This window comes from Ahaetulla prasina, chromosome 3, assembly GCF_028640845.1.
Source record: "Ahaetulla prasina isolate Xishuangbanna chromosome 3, ASM2864084v1, whole genome shotgun sequence".
NCBI classification, from domain to species: Eukaryota; Metazoa; Chordata; class Lepidosauria; order Squamata; family Colubridae; genus Ahaetulla; species Ahaetulla prasina.
Window position 1 is genome coordinate 63485952 of NC_080541.1, and position 15061 is coordinate 63501012.

General features: G+C 37.2%; 1 protein-coding gene across 1 annotated transcript; it reads left to right on the top strand.

The window, feature by feature from the left end:
• The first annotated feature begins 8490 nt into the window (after nt 1-8490).
• On the top strand, nt 8491-10621 carry MC5R (melanocortin 5 receptor). The gene is made up of 2 exons (XM_058177073.1): nt 8491-8563; nt 9282-10621. The coding sequence occupies exon 2, from the start codon at nt 9381-9383 to the stop codon at nt 10356-10358; it is 978 nt and encodes a 325-aa protein (XP_058033056.1). The 5' UTR covers nt 8491-8563; nt 9282-9380; the 3' UTR covers nt 10359-10621.
• Nucleotides 10622-15061: the final 4440 nt, after the last annotated feature.

Sequence of the window (15061 nt, forward strand, 5' to 3'; positions counted from 1 at the left end):
AAAAATATTCAAGTTGCACATGAACTTGCTCTTCCGGAAACTATCGTCTGCGAATTGTCCTTAAACATCATGCTTAGCTTTTTACTATGTTACAGAGCCCCTGATTACAACATCGCACATGTGAACAAGTTAACTACACTACTAACATGGGCAGTCTATTGCCCATACCCTCTCATTTTTCTGGGTGACCTCAACCTACCTCTTATTAATTGGACAATAAATGAATGTACAATTGAACCCATCCATACAACCCTATATAATGCTGTTACTAATCTAGATCTAGATCAACTAGACTCAACAACTGCTTTGACCTCATCTTCTGCAACAGCTTAAACTCTATTTATGGACTACAAATAAAAGACCTCTTTTCTAACAGTGACCACAGCATGATAGAGTTTTGTCTCAATATATGCACTTACAAAAATCACCATAATTGACTCAGCCTTCCATCCTTTATAAGGTAGGTAAAATGAGGACCCAGATTGTTGGGGGGGCAATAAGTTGACTTTGTATATAAATATACAAATAGGATGAGACTATTGCCTTACACAATGTAAGCCGCCCTGAGTCTTCGGAGAAGGGCGGGATATAAATGTAAATAAAATAAAAAAATAAAAATAATAATGGGATACCCAATTACAACTTCAAAAAAGCCAACTATGACCTCATAGTCACTGACCTCTCATCTCTTGATTGGCAAGTTCTATTCTCTAACTGTAAAACTGCCGAAGACCATTATAATATTTTCTTGCTCAAAGTCAATAGAGTTATTAAACTATCTGTACCATTAATCACCACCAAAACCAGAAAAAAATTATTTATTTATTTATTTATTTATTTATTTATTTATTTATTTATTTATTTATTTATTTATTTATTTATTTATTTATTTTGTTAAACACATACTAAACAGTATATATAAGTATAAGCATGAAATAAACACACAAACTGAACACAACCAAAGGGAACATTAGAACAGGAATGGTAGGCATGCTGGTGCTCTTATGCACGCCCCTTACAGACCTCTTAGGAATGGGGTGACAGTCTTAGGTTAAAGTTTTGGGGATTTTGGGATGAGACCACAGAGTCAGGTAATGCATTCCAGGCATTAACAACTCATATTTTCTACAATCAAGACTGGAGCGGTTCACTTTAGGTTTGAATCTATTGTGTGCTCGTGTATTGTTGTGGTTGAAGCTGAAGTAGTCTTTGACAGGAAGGACATTGTAACAGATGATTTTATGAGTTATACCCAGGTCATGCCGAAGGCGGCGTAGTTCTAAATTTTCTAATCCCAGAATTTCAAGTCTGGTGGCATAAGGTATTTTGTTGCGATCAGAGGCGTGGAAGACTCTTCTTGTGAAATATTTCTGGACATGCTCAATTGTATTAATGTCTGATATGAAGTGTGGGTTCCAGAAAGATGAGCTGTAATCAAGAATTGATCTAGCAAATGTTTTGTATCCTCTGGTTAGTAGTGTAATCTTTCTGGAGAAGAAGCTACGCAAGATTAGGTTTACAACTCTTAATGCCTTTTTGGCGATGTAGTTGCAGTGGGCTTTGGCACTTAGATCATTTGATATGACAACTCTAAGGTCTTTGACAGAGTGAGGGTCATCTACAAGGTCATATCCGTCTAGCTTGTATTTAGTGTTCTGATTCTTTTTTCCAATGTGTAAGACAGAGCATTTGTTGGTTGAGATTTGGAGTTGCCAAATTTTTGACCATTCCGACACAAAGTCCAGGTCTTTTTGAAGGGTAGCAGCATTGTTGGTAGTGTTAAATAGTTTAACATCATCGGCAAAAAGAACACAGTTACTTATAATATGGTCACAGAGGTCATTTATGTATAATATGAAGAGTGTCAATCCTATAACGCTGCCTTGGGGGACACCACTATTAACAGGAGCAGGATTTGATAGGGCACTGCCTATTTTGACCACTTGTTGCCTGTTTGACAGGAACTCAGTTATCCAATTATGGAGGGGTCTGGAGATGCCGTAGGATTTTAGTTTTAGAAGTAGTTTGTCATGCACCACTGAATCAAAGGGTTTACAGAAGTCTATGTAAATTGCATCTATTGCTTTGCCCTGATCAAGATTTGTAGTCCATATGTTTTTGAAGTGAAGGATAATTTTTTTCTGAAACCAAATTGTTTATTAGAGAGTAGGTTGTTTGTTTCTAGGTGGAGGGTAATGGATTGTTGATGATTGATTCCATTACTTTGCAGATGACGCAGCATAAAGAGATTGGTCTGTAATTTTCAACTAGGCTGGGGTCTCCTTTTTTAAAGACAGGGATGTCCGTGGCTAGTGACCATAGATTGGGAAGGGAGCTGGTCCTGAAGGATTTATCAAAGATTATGCTTAGGGGTTCTGCAATAACAGTGGAAAGCTTTTTTAAGAAGTAAATTACCCATATCAGTAAGAAAGCTCCAATCCCCCCAAAAAATCCCTCTGGCGAAAAAACAAAACTGGCTATGTGGCTAACTTTAAAAGCCGCTACAAAAATATATGCCACCAAATAAAGACTGAATGCACCAATTACCACATCAAAGAAGAAGAAAACCTTCTGTGCACGAAATCCAATTGCGCTTTTTATAATTTTGTAAACAACAAACTTATAGACTCAAGATCCATCCCACCCCTAAAAGGACCTAATGGTAAAGAATGCAATGATGAAGCAGTTAAAGCAAACCTCTTTAACACATTCTTTGGCTCAATCTTTGTAAACAGCAATGGCTCATGCCCAACATATGCACCTGATAATAGCGGTGTGCCCCAAGGAAGTGTTCTAGAACTAACACTCCTCACACTACTACATAAATGACCTTTATGATCATATTATAAGTAACTGCATTCTCTTTGCTGATGATGTTAAACTATTTAACACAACAACAATGCTGCTACCCTTCAAAAAGACCTTGATTTTGTGCTGGAATGGTCAAAAAATTGACAATCTAAATCTCAACCAACGAATGCTCTGTCTTACACTTTGGCAAAAGAATCAGAACACAAAATACAAGCTAAGTGGACATGACCTTGTAGATGACTCTCACTCTGTCAAGGACCTTGGAGTACTCGTATCAAATGATCTAAGTGCCAAAGCACTGTAACAACATCGCCAAAAAGGCATTAAGGGTTGTAAACCTAATCTTGCTTAGCTTCTTCTCTGATAATATTACACTACTAACCAGAGGATACAAAATATTTGCTAGACCAATTCTTGAATACAGCTCATCTGTCTGGAATCCGCTCTGCATATCAGACATTAATACAATTGAGCGCATCCAGAAATATTTCACAAGAAGAGTCCTCCACTCCTTTGATCTCAACAAAATACCTCATGCCACCAGACTTGAAATTCTGGGTTTAGAAAATTTAGAACTTCGCTGCCTTCAGTATGACCTAAGCATAGCTCATAAAATCATCTGTTACAATGTCCTATCTGCCAATGACTACTTCAGCTTCAACCACAACAATACACGAGCACACAATAGATACAAACTTAAAGTGAACCGCTCCAATCTTGATTGTAGAAAATATGACTTCAGTAACAGAGTTGTTAATGCCTGGAATGCACTACCAGACTCTGTGGCCTCATCCCCAAAACCCCAAAACTTTAACCTAAGACTGTCACCCCATTCCTAAGAGGTCTGTAATGGGCGTGCATAAGAGCACCAGTGTGGCTACCATCCTTGTCCTAATGTTCCCTTTAATTGTATTCACTTTATGTATTCAGTTCATGCTTATACTTATATATATTATCTAATATGTATTCAACCAAATAAATAAATAAAATAAAATAAAATTCAATTTAAAGTGAATTAATTTAAAGTAAACTTAAATGGAAAATGTTGCCCTGTAAAATACACTTATGCTTTCAAAAAGCCTTGGTATGCCATAATGGAATAGCACTGTATCTCTATAACCAAGATAATGGTACTCAAGGATAGATTTTAATTTGATTGCAGTCAAGAAGAATTAAAAGCTCAGCTGGATTAATTGCTTTCCCTCCCTCTCCCAGGCATTTTTAATGAGATCAATCTTGGGAGTAGATAAATAAAGCATTCCATGTATTATTACATCCTAATCAGGAAGATGGTTCTCTGTCTCAAATGATTTCATAGGATAGGATCACTCTAAACCATGAGTCATGATGGGAGAAGATTGACAGAGTAAAGAGAACAAATATGCTGTTTTGGGAAAGAAGACCCTCTCCTAGGAAAGTTAAAATGACATAAAAGTAGGAACTGAAGATTATAAAGGAGTAATTGAAGATCCAGTACGGTGTATTGACTAAAGGGAATGGGATAGGAATTGGAGTAGGAATGGAGAGAGTCAAGTTCCGGTGTATTCCTAGCCATGGAAATTATTGTTTCTTAGTCCAACTATCTAACAGGTTGCTTGGGGGAGAAAAAGGCCCTATGATGCACTTTGATATAAGCTTGCTTATTTATTTATTTTTATCCCTTTGCATCCCTTTTGATTCATGGTGACCACCTGGAAAAGTCTCTGCAATTTCCTTGCTAGCTTGTTCAGAAATGACTTGCCATTGCCTCCTTCCTAGGGTTGAGAGAGAGCCAGAGGTGGGATTCTAGCTTAATGATGAGAAGATTAATAGTAGTGCAGATTTAGTAAATAGTTTGACAGTGTTGAGGGAACTATTTGTTTAGCAGAGTGATGGCATTTGGAAAAAACCTGTTCTTGTGTCTAGTTGTTCTGGTGTGCAGTGCTCTATAGCGTCATTTTGAAGGTAAGAGTTGAAACAGTTTATGTCCAGGATGTGAGGGGTCTGTAAATATTTTCACAGCCCTCTTTTTGACTCGTGCAGTATACAGGTCCTCAATGGAAGGCAGGTTGGTAGCAATTATTTTTTCTGCAGTTCTAATTATCCTCTGAAGTCTGTGTCTGTCTTGTTGGGTTGCAGAACCAAACCAGACAGTTATAGAGGTGCAGATGACAGACTCAATAATTCCTCTGTAGAACTGTATCAGCAGCTCCTTGGGCAGTTTGAGCTTTCTGAGTTGGCGCAGAAAGAACATTCTTTGTTGTGCTTTTTTGATGACATTTTTGACGTTAGCTGTCCATTTTAGATCTTGCGATATGATAGAACCTAGAAATTTGAAGGTTTCTACTGTTGATACTGTGTTGTCTAGTATTGTGAGGGGTGGAAGTATGGTAGGGTTTCTCCTAAAGTCTACCACCATTTCTACAGTTTTGAGTGTGTTCAGTTCCAGATTGTTCTGGTCTCACCATGAGGCTAGTCATTCAACCTCCCATCTCTATGCGGTTTCATCGTTGTCTCGAAGGAGACCGGTCACTGTTGTGCCATCTGCGAACTTCAGTAGTTTAACCAATGGATCGTTAGAGATGCAGTCATTGGTATACAGAGAGAAGAGAAGTGGGGAGTGCACACAGCTTTGGGGGCCCCCGTGCTAATTGTACAGGTATCTGATATGATTCTGCTTAGCTTCACCTGCTGCTTCCTGTTTGTTAGGAAGCTTGTGATCCACGTACAAGTCTGTTCAGATACCTGTAGCTGGTTTAGCTTAGTTAGAAGTGTGTCTGGAATGTTGATATTGAATGCTGAACTAAAGTCTACAAAGAGGACCCTTGCGTAGGTCTTTGGAGATTCGATATGTTGTAGGATGTAGTGCAGACCCATATTAACATCATCATCTGTTGATCTATTTACTCGATATGCAAATTGCAAGGGATCTAACAGCGGATCCGTGATGATTTTCAAGTGGGACAGCACTAGCCTTTCAAAGGTTTTCATGGCTACAGATGTTAGAGCAACTGGTCTGTAGTCATTCAGTTCCTTGATGGTGGGCTTCTTCGGCACTGGGATGATAGTAGAGTGTTTGAAGCAAGAAGGAACGTAGCACATCTCTAGTGGTTTATTGAAGATATGGGTGAAGATGGGGGCCAATTGGTCAGCACAGACTTTTAAGCAAGAAGGAGTTATCTTGTCTGGGCCTGGAGCTTTTCCTGGCTTTTGTCTGTGAAACAGATCTTGCACTTCCTTTTCTGTGATCACTAGGTGATCACTCACAGCAGGTGGAAGCTGTAGCCAAGAGAGCATAATTTTGTCTAGTGTATCAAATGTGACCTTGCCTGCAGTAGAAGGTATTGGACAGTCCTGGGTCATCTTGTAGCCGGACTATTGTATTTCAATCCACATGGAGCTATGTTTGAAGATAATCTGGAAATTTCTGATAATCTGACGCAGTACCATATTTTTCAGAGTATAAGACGCACTGGACTATAAGACACACCTACCTTTTTTGGTGAGGAAAACAAGAAAAAGAAATCTGCCTCTGCCTGCAATTTTGCCTCGTTGCAGCAAACAGCAAACAACCTGCTTTACTTTCATTTTCGTTTTCAGCATAGCTTGATTAGCACAAGAAAAAAAAAATCTGCTCCCAGCAATTTACCTCCTTGCAGCAAGCAGCAGAGAGTCGGGAACAATCAACTTGTTTCTAATTAGGCTGTGCTGAAGCTGAAATGAGCTGTTTCTTCCTGCTGCTTGTTGCAAGGAGGTAAATTGCTGGGAGGCAGAGGCCAAAGGGTGGGGGCCATTGGGTGGGAGGGGCTACATTCGGTATGTAAGATGCACCTAAATGTTCACGCCCTTTTAGGGGGGGGAGGAAAGGTGCATCTTATACTCTGAAAAATACGGTATGTGGTAGTTCAGGTAGTAATGGGTTTACCTAAATTCACTCAGACCCACTAGGCATCTACGTTGGCTATTAAGATGCTTCTGGGTATAATTCAAAATGTTGGCTATTGCCTTTTAAAACCCTATATGGCTAAGAGCCTGAATACTTGTAAAGGCTTGTAAAATGTTCCATTACTTAGTGATCAGAAGTTGAACCTATTATTGAGATATCCCTCTTATAAGAAACTGGTTTCCTCCTTATTCAGCTTCTGAGTCGCCCTAAATCCAATGGAGGGATTCAGCCAGTTCGCACCACTTCAGGAGAACCGGTTGTTAACTGTCTGAGCAGTTTGGCAAACTGGTTGTTGGAAAAAATCATTAGTGCAGAGAACCGGTTGTTAAATTACTTGAATCCCACCACTGGATAAATCTCTTCAGGAAAACATTTGAAGATAATGGAGACTGATTGAATGGTGCAATTAAGACATAGCATTTTGATTATTATAATTCTATTTTAATGATTTTTGTTGCTTCATGTATGCCATTCTAAATCATTTGGAGCTGCATATAATTATATAATTTAGAACAAAGGAGCAGAGTGCAAGGCATAGTATCCAACAGTGGTGGGAATCAAAATTTTTTACTACTGGTTCTGTGGGCATGGCTTGGTGGGCATGCCAGGGGAAGGTTACTGCAAAATCCCCATTTCCTCCCGATCAGCTGGGAGTTGGGAGGCAGAGAATAGATGGGGGCAGGGCCAGTCAGAGGTGGTATTTACCGTTTCTCCAAACTACTCAAAATTTCCACTACCGGTTCTCCAGAACAGGTCAGAATCTGCTGATACCTCTGGTATACAAGTAAGTATTCTTACCCCAGATGTGATTTTTTCACATGCTGAAACACTGAGCTGAGTTGTGAATTAAAACTAAACAAATAGTTTGATCAATGAGAATCTAAAATATATTTTCTTTTTAGCTTTTCATGAAGTCAAAAAGCCAGGCTTTTTGGAGGTTTATTGTTTATTTAGAAATCTATTTAATCTTTATTTTAGCCATCATCTGTAATCTTTGTCACAAACAATATATTCAGAGAATATGCTGGGAAAGAGAATGCAATTCTCATCTATCTCCATTCAGGTTAGGCTGAAGTTTTTTGTAAATGGTCCACTACAATGCAGCATCAGATCAGCGTAGTAAATTTGGAGCACTCTAGCTTAGTCATTAATATAATGTTAAATTCCAGAGTTTTCCTTATTAAAGACAGCAAACCAAGCTCAGCCTGCACTGAGGTTGATCAGGAGGCATTTTGTGTATGCTCAGAAGCTGACACTCTGTTATGTGATATTAGGAAAGAGCCTCTATGCTGCAAACATGCTGGGTCTAAAGGTTTGGGAACTCTGATTCAAATTAAATTGTGCAGAATATATATGAGAAAGGCTGTTTTTAAAAACAGAAAACCCAGTTCATTTAAAAAAATGTTTACAATTTGGGGTAGGAAAAATGGAAACAATATTATAGGGATGATTTCTAATAACAGAGCAGGCCTGGGAGAAGAAGGGGGTGCACCACCAGTAGCAGCCATGAGATGGCACTAAGCATTCAAGTCTGCATCTTTGGGAAGTCCTTGTGAAGTTAGGTGAAAGGAGGCGTATAGGAGGAGCTGAAGCATTGAAATCATTTTACTCTTGAGACTATAAAAAGGCAGGACCTCACTAACTAATTTATAACAGCAGCAGCCCTGTCTTTTTGGATATGCATTTCTCTTGACGTGGCACTTACACCTGCAAATAACCTAAGAAGCTTTGATGATGTAAGAAACAGGGCAAGAGAAACTTCTGACATCCTGATGAAAACATACGAGATCTGAAGAGAAACAGGATCAGAACAAATAACAGGGCTTGGTAAATAGCTAAAATTCTTATCTACTTGCAAATTAAGTCTTTGGGGAATACTGGGATTCTTTGAATATTATTGCTTAGACTAAGAATATAAATATATTGTCAACCTGAATGGTCTGCACTATTTTTGATAATATTCCTGCTGTGTCAAAGAAATTTGAACTCAAACATCCGTAGTCAGGCTAAAATTCTGATCAAACTGATGCATCGTGTTAAAGAACAAGAAAAGGTCTATAATACACATTTGAATATCAATATTTTATTAGAAGGTATGGGATTTGCTGCGAGGAAGCTGCGAGGAAGCTGACATATCATTCTTTCGTAGACTGAAAAATCAAGGAAAATATTTAAACATTTTGCTTTATGGTTTAGTAGACAATTGAAAAGAAACTCACACTGTGTATAATTTAGAATAGCAGAGGCTGAACAATTATGCAGTATTATTTGCTAATCTAGAAATGTTAGCATATTAATATTCCCTCAGATTCATAAAAAAACCATCTATCAGTCAAAAGTAGCTGGATTTAGGAGGAAGGAATGAAATCTTTTTTTTGGGGGGGGGTGGAATAGACGAGTGGGAGATATATTGATCACCATCATTGCCTTTGGATTCTTGTATTCCATATTTATTCCTTTCTCTTAGCCTTAAGCTCAGAAACAATGTCTTGAGATTCCACTTCCTTTCTTGGTATCAGATTACTTTTGGTCCTTCTCTTTGCAGGAACTTCTGCATTTCTGGAAATTGCCTTTCCAAGATTATGTTCTGACAAGCCTCTCAGACTGAAAAGACCATCTTAAAAAGGGAATAATTGCTACAGAGATGAATTTGTCCAACCATCCCAACATGTTAGACTCTAACTTCACTGCTTTTGGGAGCAACTTGGCCATCCCCACCACTGGGACCAATCCATCAACATGTGACCAAGTGGTTATAGCAGCTGAAGTGTTCCTCATGCTTGGCATTGTTAGCCTTCTTGAAAACATCCTTGTCATCTGTGCCATATTTAAGAACAAGAACTTGCATTCTCCTATGTATTTCTTTGTATGTAGCTTAGCGGTTGCTGACATGTTGGTCAGTGTGTCAAATGCCTGGGAGACGATAACTATATATTTGCTAAACAACAGGCATCTTATTATTGAAGATGTTTTTGTACGTCACATAGATAATGTTTTTGATTCAATGATCTGCATATCTGTGGTGGCTTCCATGTGCAGTTTACTAGCTATTGCCGTTGACAGGTATATCACTATCTTTTATGCCCTCCGTTATCATAATATCATGACTGTGAGAAGATCGGGACTCATCATTGCATGCATATGGATTTTCTGCACTGGCTGTGGAATCATCTTTATCCTTTATTATGAATCAAAGTACGTAATTCTGTGCCTCATCACAATGTTTTTCATCATGTTGTTTCTCATGGTTTCTCTCTATATACACATGTTTCTTTTGGCTCGTACTCATGTTAAGAGGATAGCAGCTTTACCAGGATATAATTCTGTCCATCAAAGGACTAGCATGAAAGGAGCTATCACTTTGACAATACTACTGGGCATCTTCATTGTATGCTGGGCTCCCTTTTTCCTCCACCTCATCCTGATGATCTCCTGTCCTCAGAACCTCTACTGTGTTTGCTTCATGTCTCATTTCAACATGTACCTCATTCTCATAATGTGCAATTCAGTGATTGATCCCTTGATCTATGCTTTTCGGAGCCAGGAAATGTGGAAGACTTTTAAGGAGATCATATGCTGCTATAGCATAAACATGGTCTGTGGATTACCCAGCAAGTATTAGAAAACAGATATGGATCCCATACTGTAAGAACTTTTAAGAAATAACACTTAGCCTAAATGCAGTTGCGTGAAAGCTCATTCGGTGGTGCTTATTTGTGAGTAAACATGCATAGGATTATTAGTTTACAAACTAAATTATTGATTTTATCTTGTTCCTTATGAACTGCTATACTTCTAACTTGTGATCCTTGTTGACAGTCTATGTGGGAAAGGAGCATTTTTTCCTATTTGTATTGCCATTTTTGGATGATTTTATCTTCCTTGAGCAAGCATGAATATGGTATGTGTTAATTATTTATAAAGATACAAACAGTTGTTTGGTTTGGTGGGCATATATAGTAAATTTTCTTTGTGTTGCTAGCAATCCAGATAAGTCTTTTAAACAATCAATACTTAAGAATCACAAAATGTCTTTGCTGAACTCTATGTACAAATGCAATTTGCATATAATTTATAAAGAACTCAGTTATTCATGGGAAAAGAAGCCAAAGTATTAAGAAAAGCACAATAGTTTACTCAATGTAAGTACAATAATTTAATATTTGTTTATCATTTTTAAAGATACCTAACTCTATGACTATGGGTGATATAAATTATTTGATATTTACAGATATCTCGTCTATTGCATCCTTTTCTTTTTCTTTGAAAAATAGCTAAGAATAACTTGCCCTTTAATATTTATAGGATAGGTGTGTCTTAATTGAATAGTGAGGGTTAAATGGGAATGAATGCTGCAGATGCTCAGTGGTCTTTGGCTTGATTGGATGTATTTATACCCATTGCTGCTATAGGGCTGTTTCTCCTGAATTTACCATGATGGCGCTGTGGTTAGAATGCAGTATAGCAGGCTAATTCACCTCACTGCCAGGAGATTGATTGTGACTGACTCAAGGTTGACTCAGCCTTCCATCATTCAGAGGTTGGTAAAATGAGGACCAAGATTGTTGGGGCAATATGCTGCTTACAGAGGGCTTTGCAGAGGGCTGTAAAGCACCGTGAAGCAGTATATAAATCTAAGTGCTATTGCTAAGTGCTATGTCATATGTCTGGGATAGACAGCATAGGACAGAATTCATCAAAGTCCATTGAGGCATCTTAAAGCTTCTTCATTGCTTTAGCAAGGAGCATCAGATTATTTAGATGCTGCTGTTTATTTGTGGTAAATCCCTATCATTACTACTATTTTTAAAAACAACAATTTACAATTGTGCTAAAATAAGATGCACCTTTTATTTATCATTCAACAGTCAATTTAAGGCATACTTGGCCCAATGACTACATGCTACTATCAGACAAATATTTAAGTGTGCATTTCCTGTTAATTTGAATGTGGGCTTCTTGAGCCAGCATTTACAAATAATGTCACATTTAGAATACTTACATTATGATTAAAGTGAAGCATTTTAATAGTTCTACTGATTTCAGTGATAAAATTAAGCACATGGTGATATCTGTAATAAATTTGATTGGATTTAATGTTGGCTGGATTAATATCCCAGATTTTTAAGTGCTCAAGGAAGACGATTTTAAAATCCATTTTAAAATCCATGCATCCATCAGCATGCATTTCACAGTCATCTTAACTGACTAGGATGTTGCTAGGTTTGCAGTTGTTCAAAGGTCAATGTTCAGAAATAATAAGTTATGTTTTCTTCTAATAAATGTACAGCAAGTTCCACAGTTATCCTTGGATGTCATTTCAGAAAAATGAGGATCAACAACTTGTAGGATTAATACTTACAATGAATAAGTGACAAATGTTTTTCCTTAAAAACAATGTAGTAATTGCCAGATGTTGGCATGGCAAATAAGTCTTATCTAATAATTGCTTAGTAGGTTGTGGGAATGTGTAGATATAACACATGTTGGTTATAGTATTCCAAGACACTAATTAGCAAGCTAATTAATTATGGGATAATATGTCAATAAATGAATGCCTTCACTGGTCATGTTCAAACAGCAGCTAGCCAGTAATACATTCTTATTCTTCTTGTGCCATATCCGACATCGGACGTTGGTGATCATGTTGGCAATCCTATTTTTATCAACAGCCGCATGAAAAAGTTCAGTTGACTTTTGTCCAAACCAGTCCCTGATAATAATACATTGGTCTGTTTTAATTCTGGTTCCTCTTCTGAGCAGAGGGCAATATACAGTAGAGTGTCACCCAAGTCTATGATTCCATTTTTTGCTGAAAATACACCAAATCCTGTAGGAAATGTAATACATCTGTAAGATATTTTTCTGATTATAAATTTTAAAGTAACAAATTACCTCTTTTATAATTTGTATTTGAAAGGTAAAGTAAGTTTAGAAGAAAGTTTTGCAGCACTACAGAAGTTCTTATTCACTCAGATTCAGTAACTTTTTATGTTCTGTATATCTCCTAATGTGTTTGTGATACTGAAATGGAATAGAAGCAGGTGGATTACATTCTATCCATATTTTCAGCCTCAAGACCATATGTAATGGTACCCCAAGGTTATGAATGAAATACATTCCCGTAAAAGCAGAATGATCCTACAATGTTCCGCATGGCTGGAAATTCGAGGAATAGCAGTTCCAACTTATTTGCTTCGGAAAAGCTGCTATAAGTGATTCTTCAGATTCAGTTTGCTTTTAAATAGATTACCATATCAAATTACTGACTTAATGAAGGATTTTGAATAATCTTGTTTTGTTGAAATGTAACTCTTATTGAAATGATTGCATTATCTCAAGCCCTACCCTGAAAAGGAACTTATATACTGCTATGCAAATAAATGCTTTGTGTTGTAGTAAATTTCATTATAGGACGAAGATTGAAGAATTTATAATAATACAGTAATGTCTCAAGCAGAAGGCAGTGTTTGAGTTGTTGTAAAAGGAAACCACGCATACTCAAAGGCTATTCAATTTTCATGTGATGTGGACTATGTTATAAATTGGAATTGCCACATGGGAAATGTGAAGCTGTATAAACTTGCTGAATGTATGTTGGTTATTTTTTTTTTGGAATTTTACATGAAATAAACATACAGGCATTTGAGCTAATAATTAAAATAATTGAAGTGGAATTACTTCTGATTTGCATTATTTTGCCTGATCAATGATGGCGCCTCTTAAAAACACGTTTTTAAAATTTCATTTTCAAATTTTAGTAAAATATCTGTGAGGAGTAAAATTTCAAAATTTCGTGGTTCAATTTAAATACATGCAGTAAATGGATCCATTGATTTTGGGTTTCATTCTTGAATGCAAAGAATAATCTATTAAAAATCACATAACATGAACAATTTCTTGGTTCAATTTAAATACATGTGGTAAATGGATCCATTGATTTTGGGTTTCATTCTTGAATGCAAAGAAATAATCTATTAAAAATCACATAACAAATTAGAAACCAGAAAGTATAAATTGACCAAAGATTGGTTAACAATAACAATAGCACTTAAACATATGCAAATGTAGGTACTCCTGGTCAAACTGTATGCTTTACCGAATTCTTAAATGAACAGAACACTCCCTGCCTAAATCTTAAATGCAAAATTTTCAAATGCAAAATGTAAATATAGAAAGCAGAATCTGGGATATTATTTTTAGTTAGGGGTAGTCCTCAGTTAATGCTGGCAATTAGGACCAGAATTACCATTGCTAAGTGATGTGGTTGTAAAAAAAATGTCATGTGACAACACCAGTTAGCAATGGCACTTCCAGCACTTCCGGTTGCTGTTAAGTGAATCACTGTGGGTTAAGTGAGGATGTCACATGGTTGCCATTTAAAACCTTTTACTGTCTTCCCTATTGACTTTGCTTGTGGGAAGCGGGCGGGTGTGTGTGAGTGTGTGTGTTTGCAAATGGTGATCATGGGTTCCTTTAATTATTGTAAGTGTGAGCCCCTTGCCAAATGCCCAGATTATAATCATGTGACTTAGGGGTGAAATCTAAAAATTTTCCCTACCGGTTCTGTGGGCATGGCTTAATTGGTGGGCGTGGCTTGCTGGTCAGGTGACTGGATGGGCATGGCCAATAACAATAAATAATAAAAATAATAAGCAAAGTATAAAAAACAATAAGAGGTACCAAAAACCAACTTTCACACTTTACACACACACAACACAACACAACACAACACAACTGACTCACACGCAATGTAAAAGCAGCTGCACTTCACCCAAAATGGCCCTAGCAACAAGCAGGAACCTCACCCAGTCACAAAAAGCTCAAAAACCAACTTTCACACTTTACACACACACACACACAACACAACACAATACAACTGATACACACACACACACACACACAAAATGCCACATACAGCTTTGTGAGATTTTGTGTGTTTGTGTAGTTAGAGTGAAACACTACAGAAACACACCAAATCTCAGAAAGCTGCACAAATATTTTATTTTATTTTATTATTTTATTTTATTTTATTTTATTTATATTTTTTAGATCAGGGTCTCCAACCTTAGTAACTTTAAGGTTTGTGGACTTCAATTCCCAGAGTTCCTCAGCCAGCAAAACAGGCAGATTAGTTGCTCACTGAGGAAATAGATTAGCTAGCAACTGATTCTGTCTGTGCTGAAACTGCTCCTTTCGGGCTGGGAAAGCCATGCATTAGATCAGTAATCAGGTAAGTGCCTTAGAATCTCTTAAAAGGAAGTTTTCTACAAGCTCTTAGGCTGAAAAGCTTGTAGAAAACATGTTTTTTAAGGTTTTGCTGGT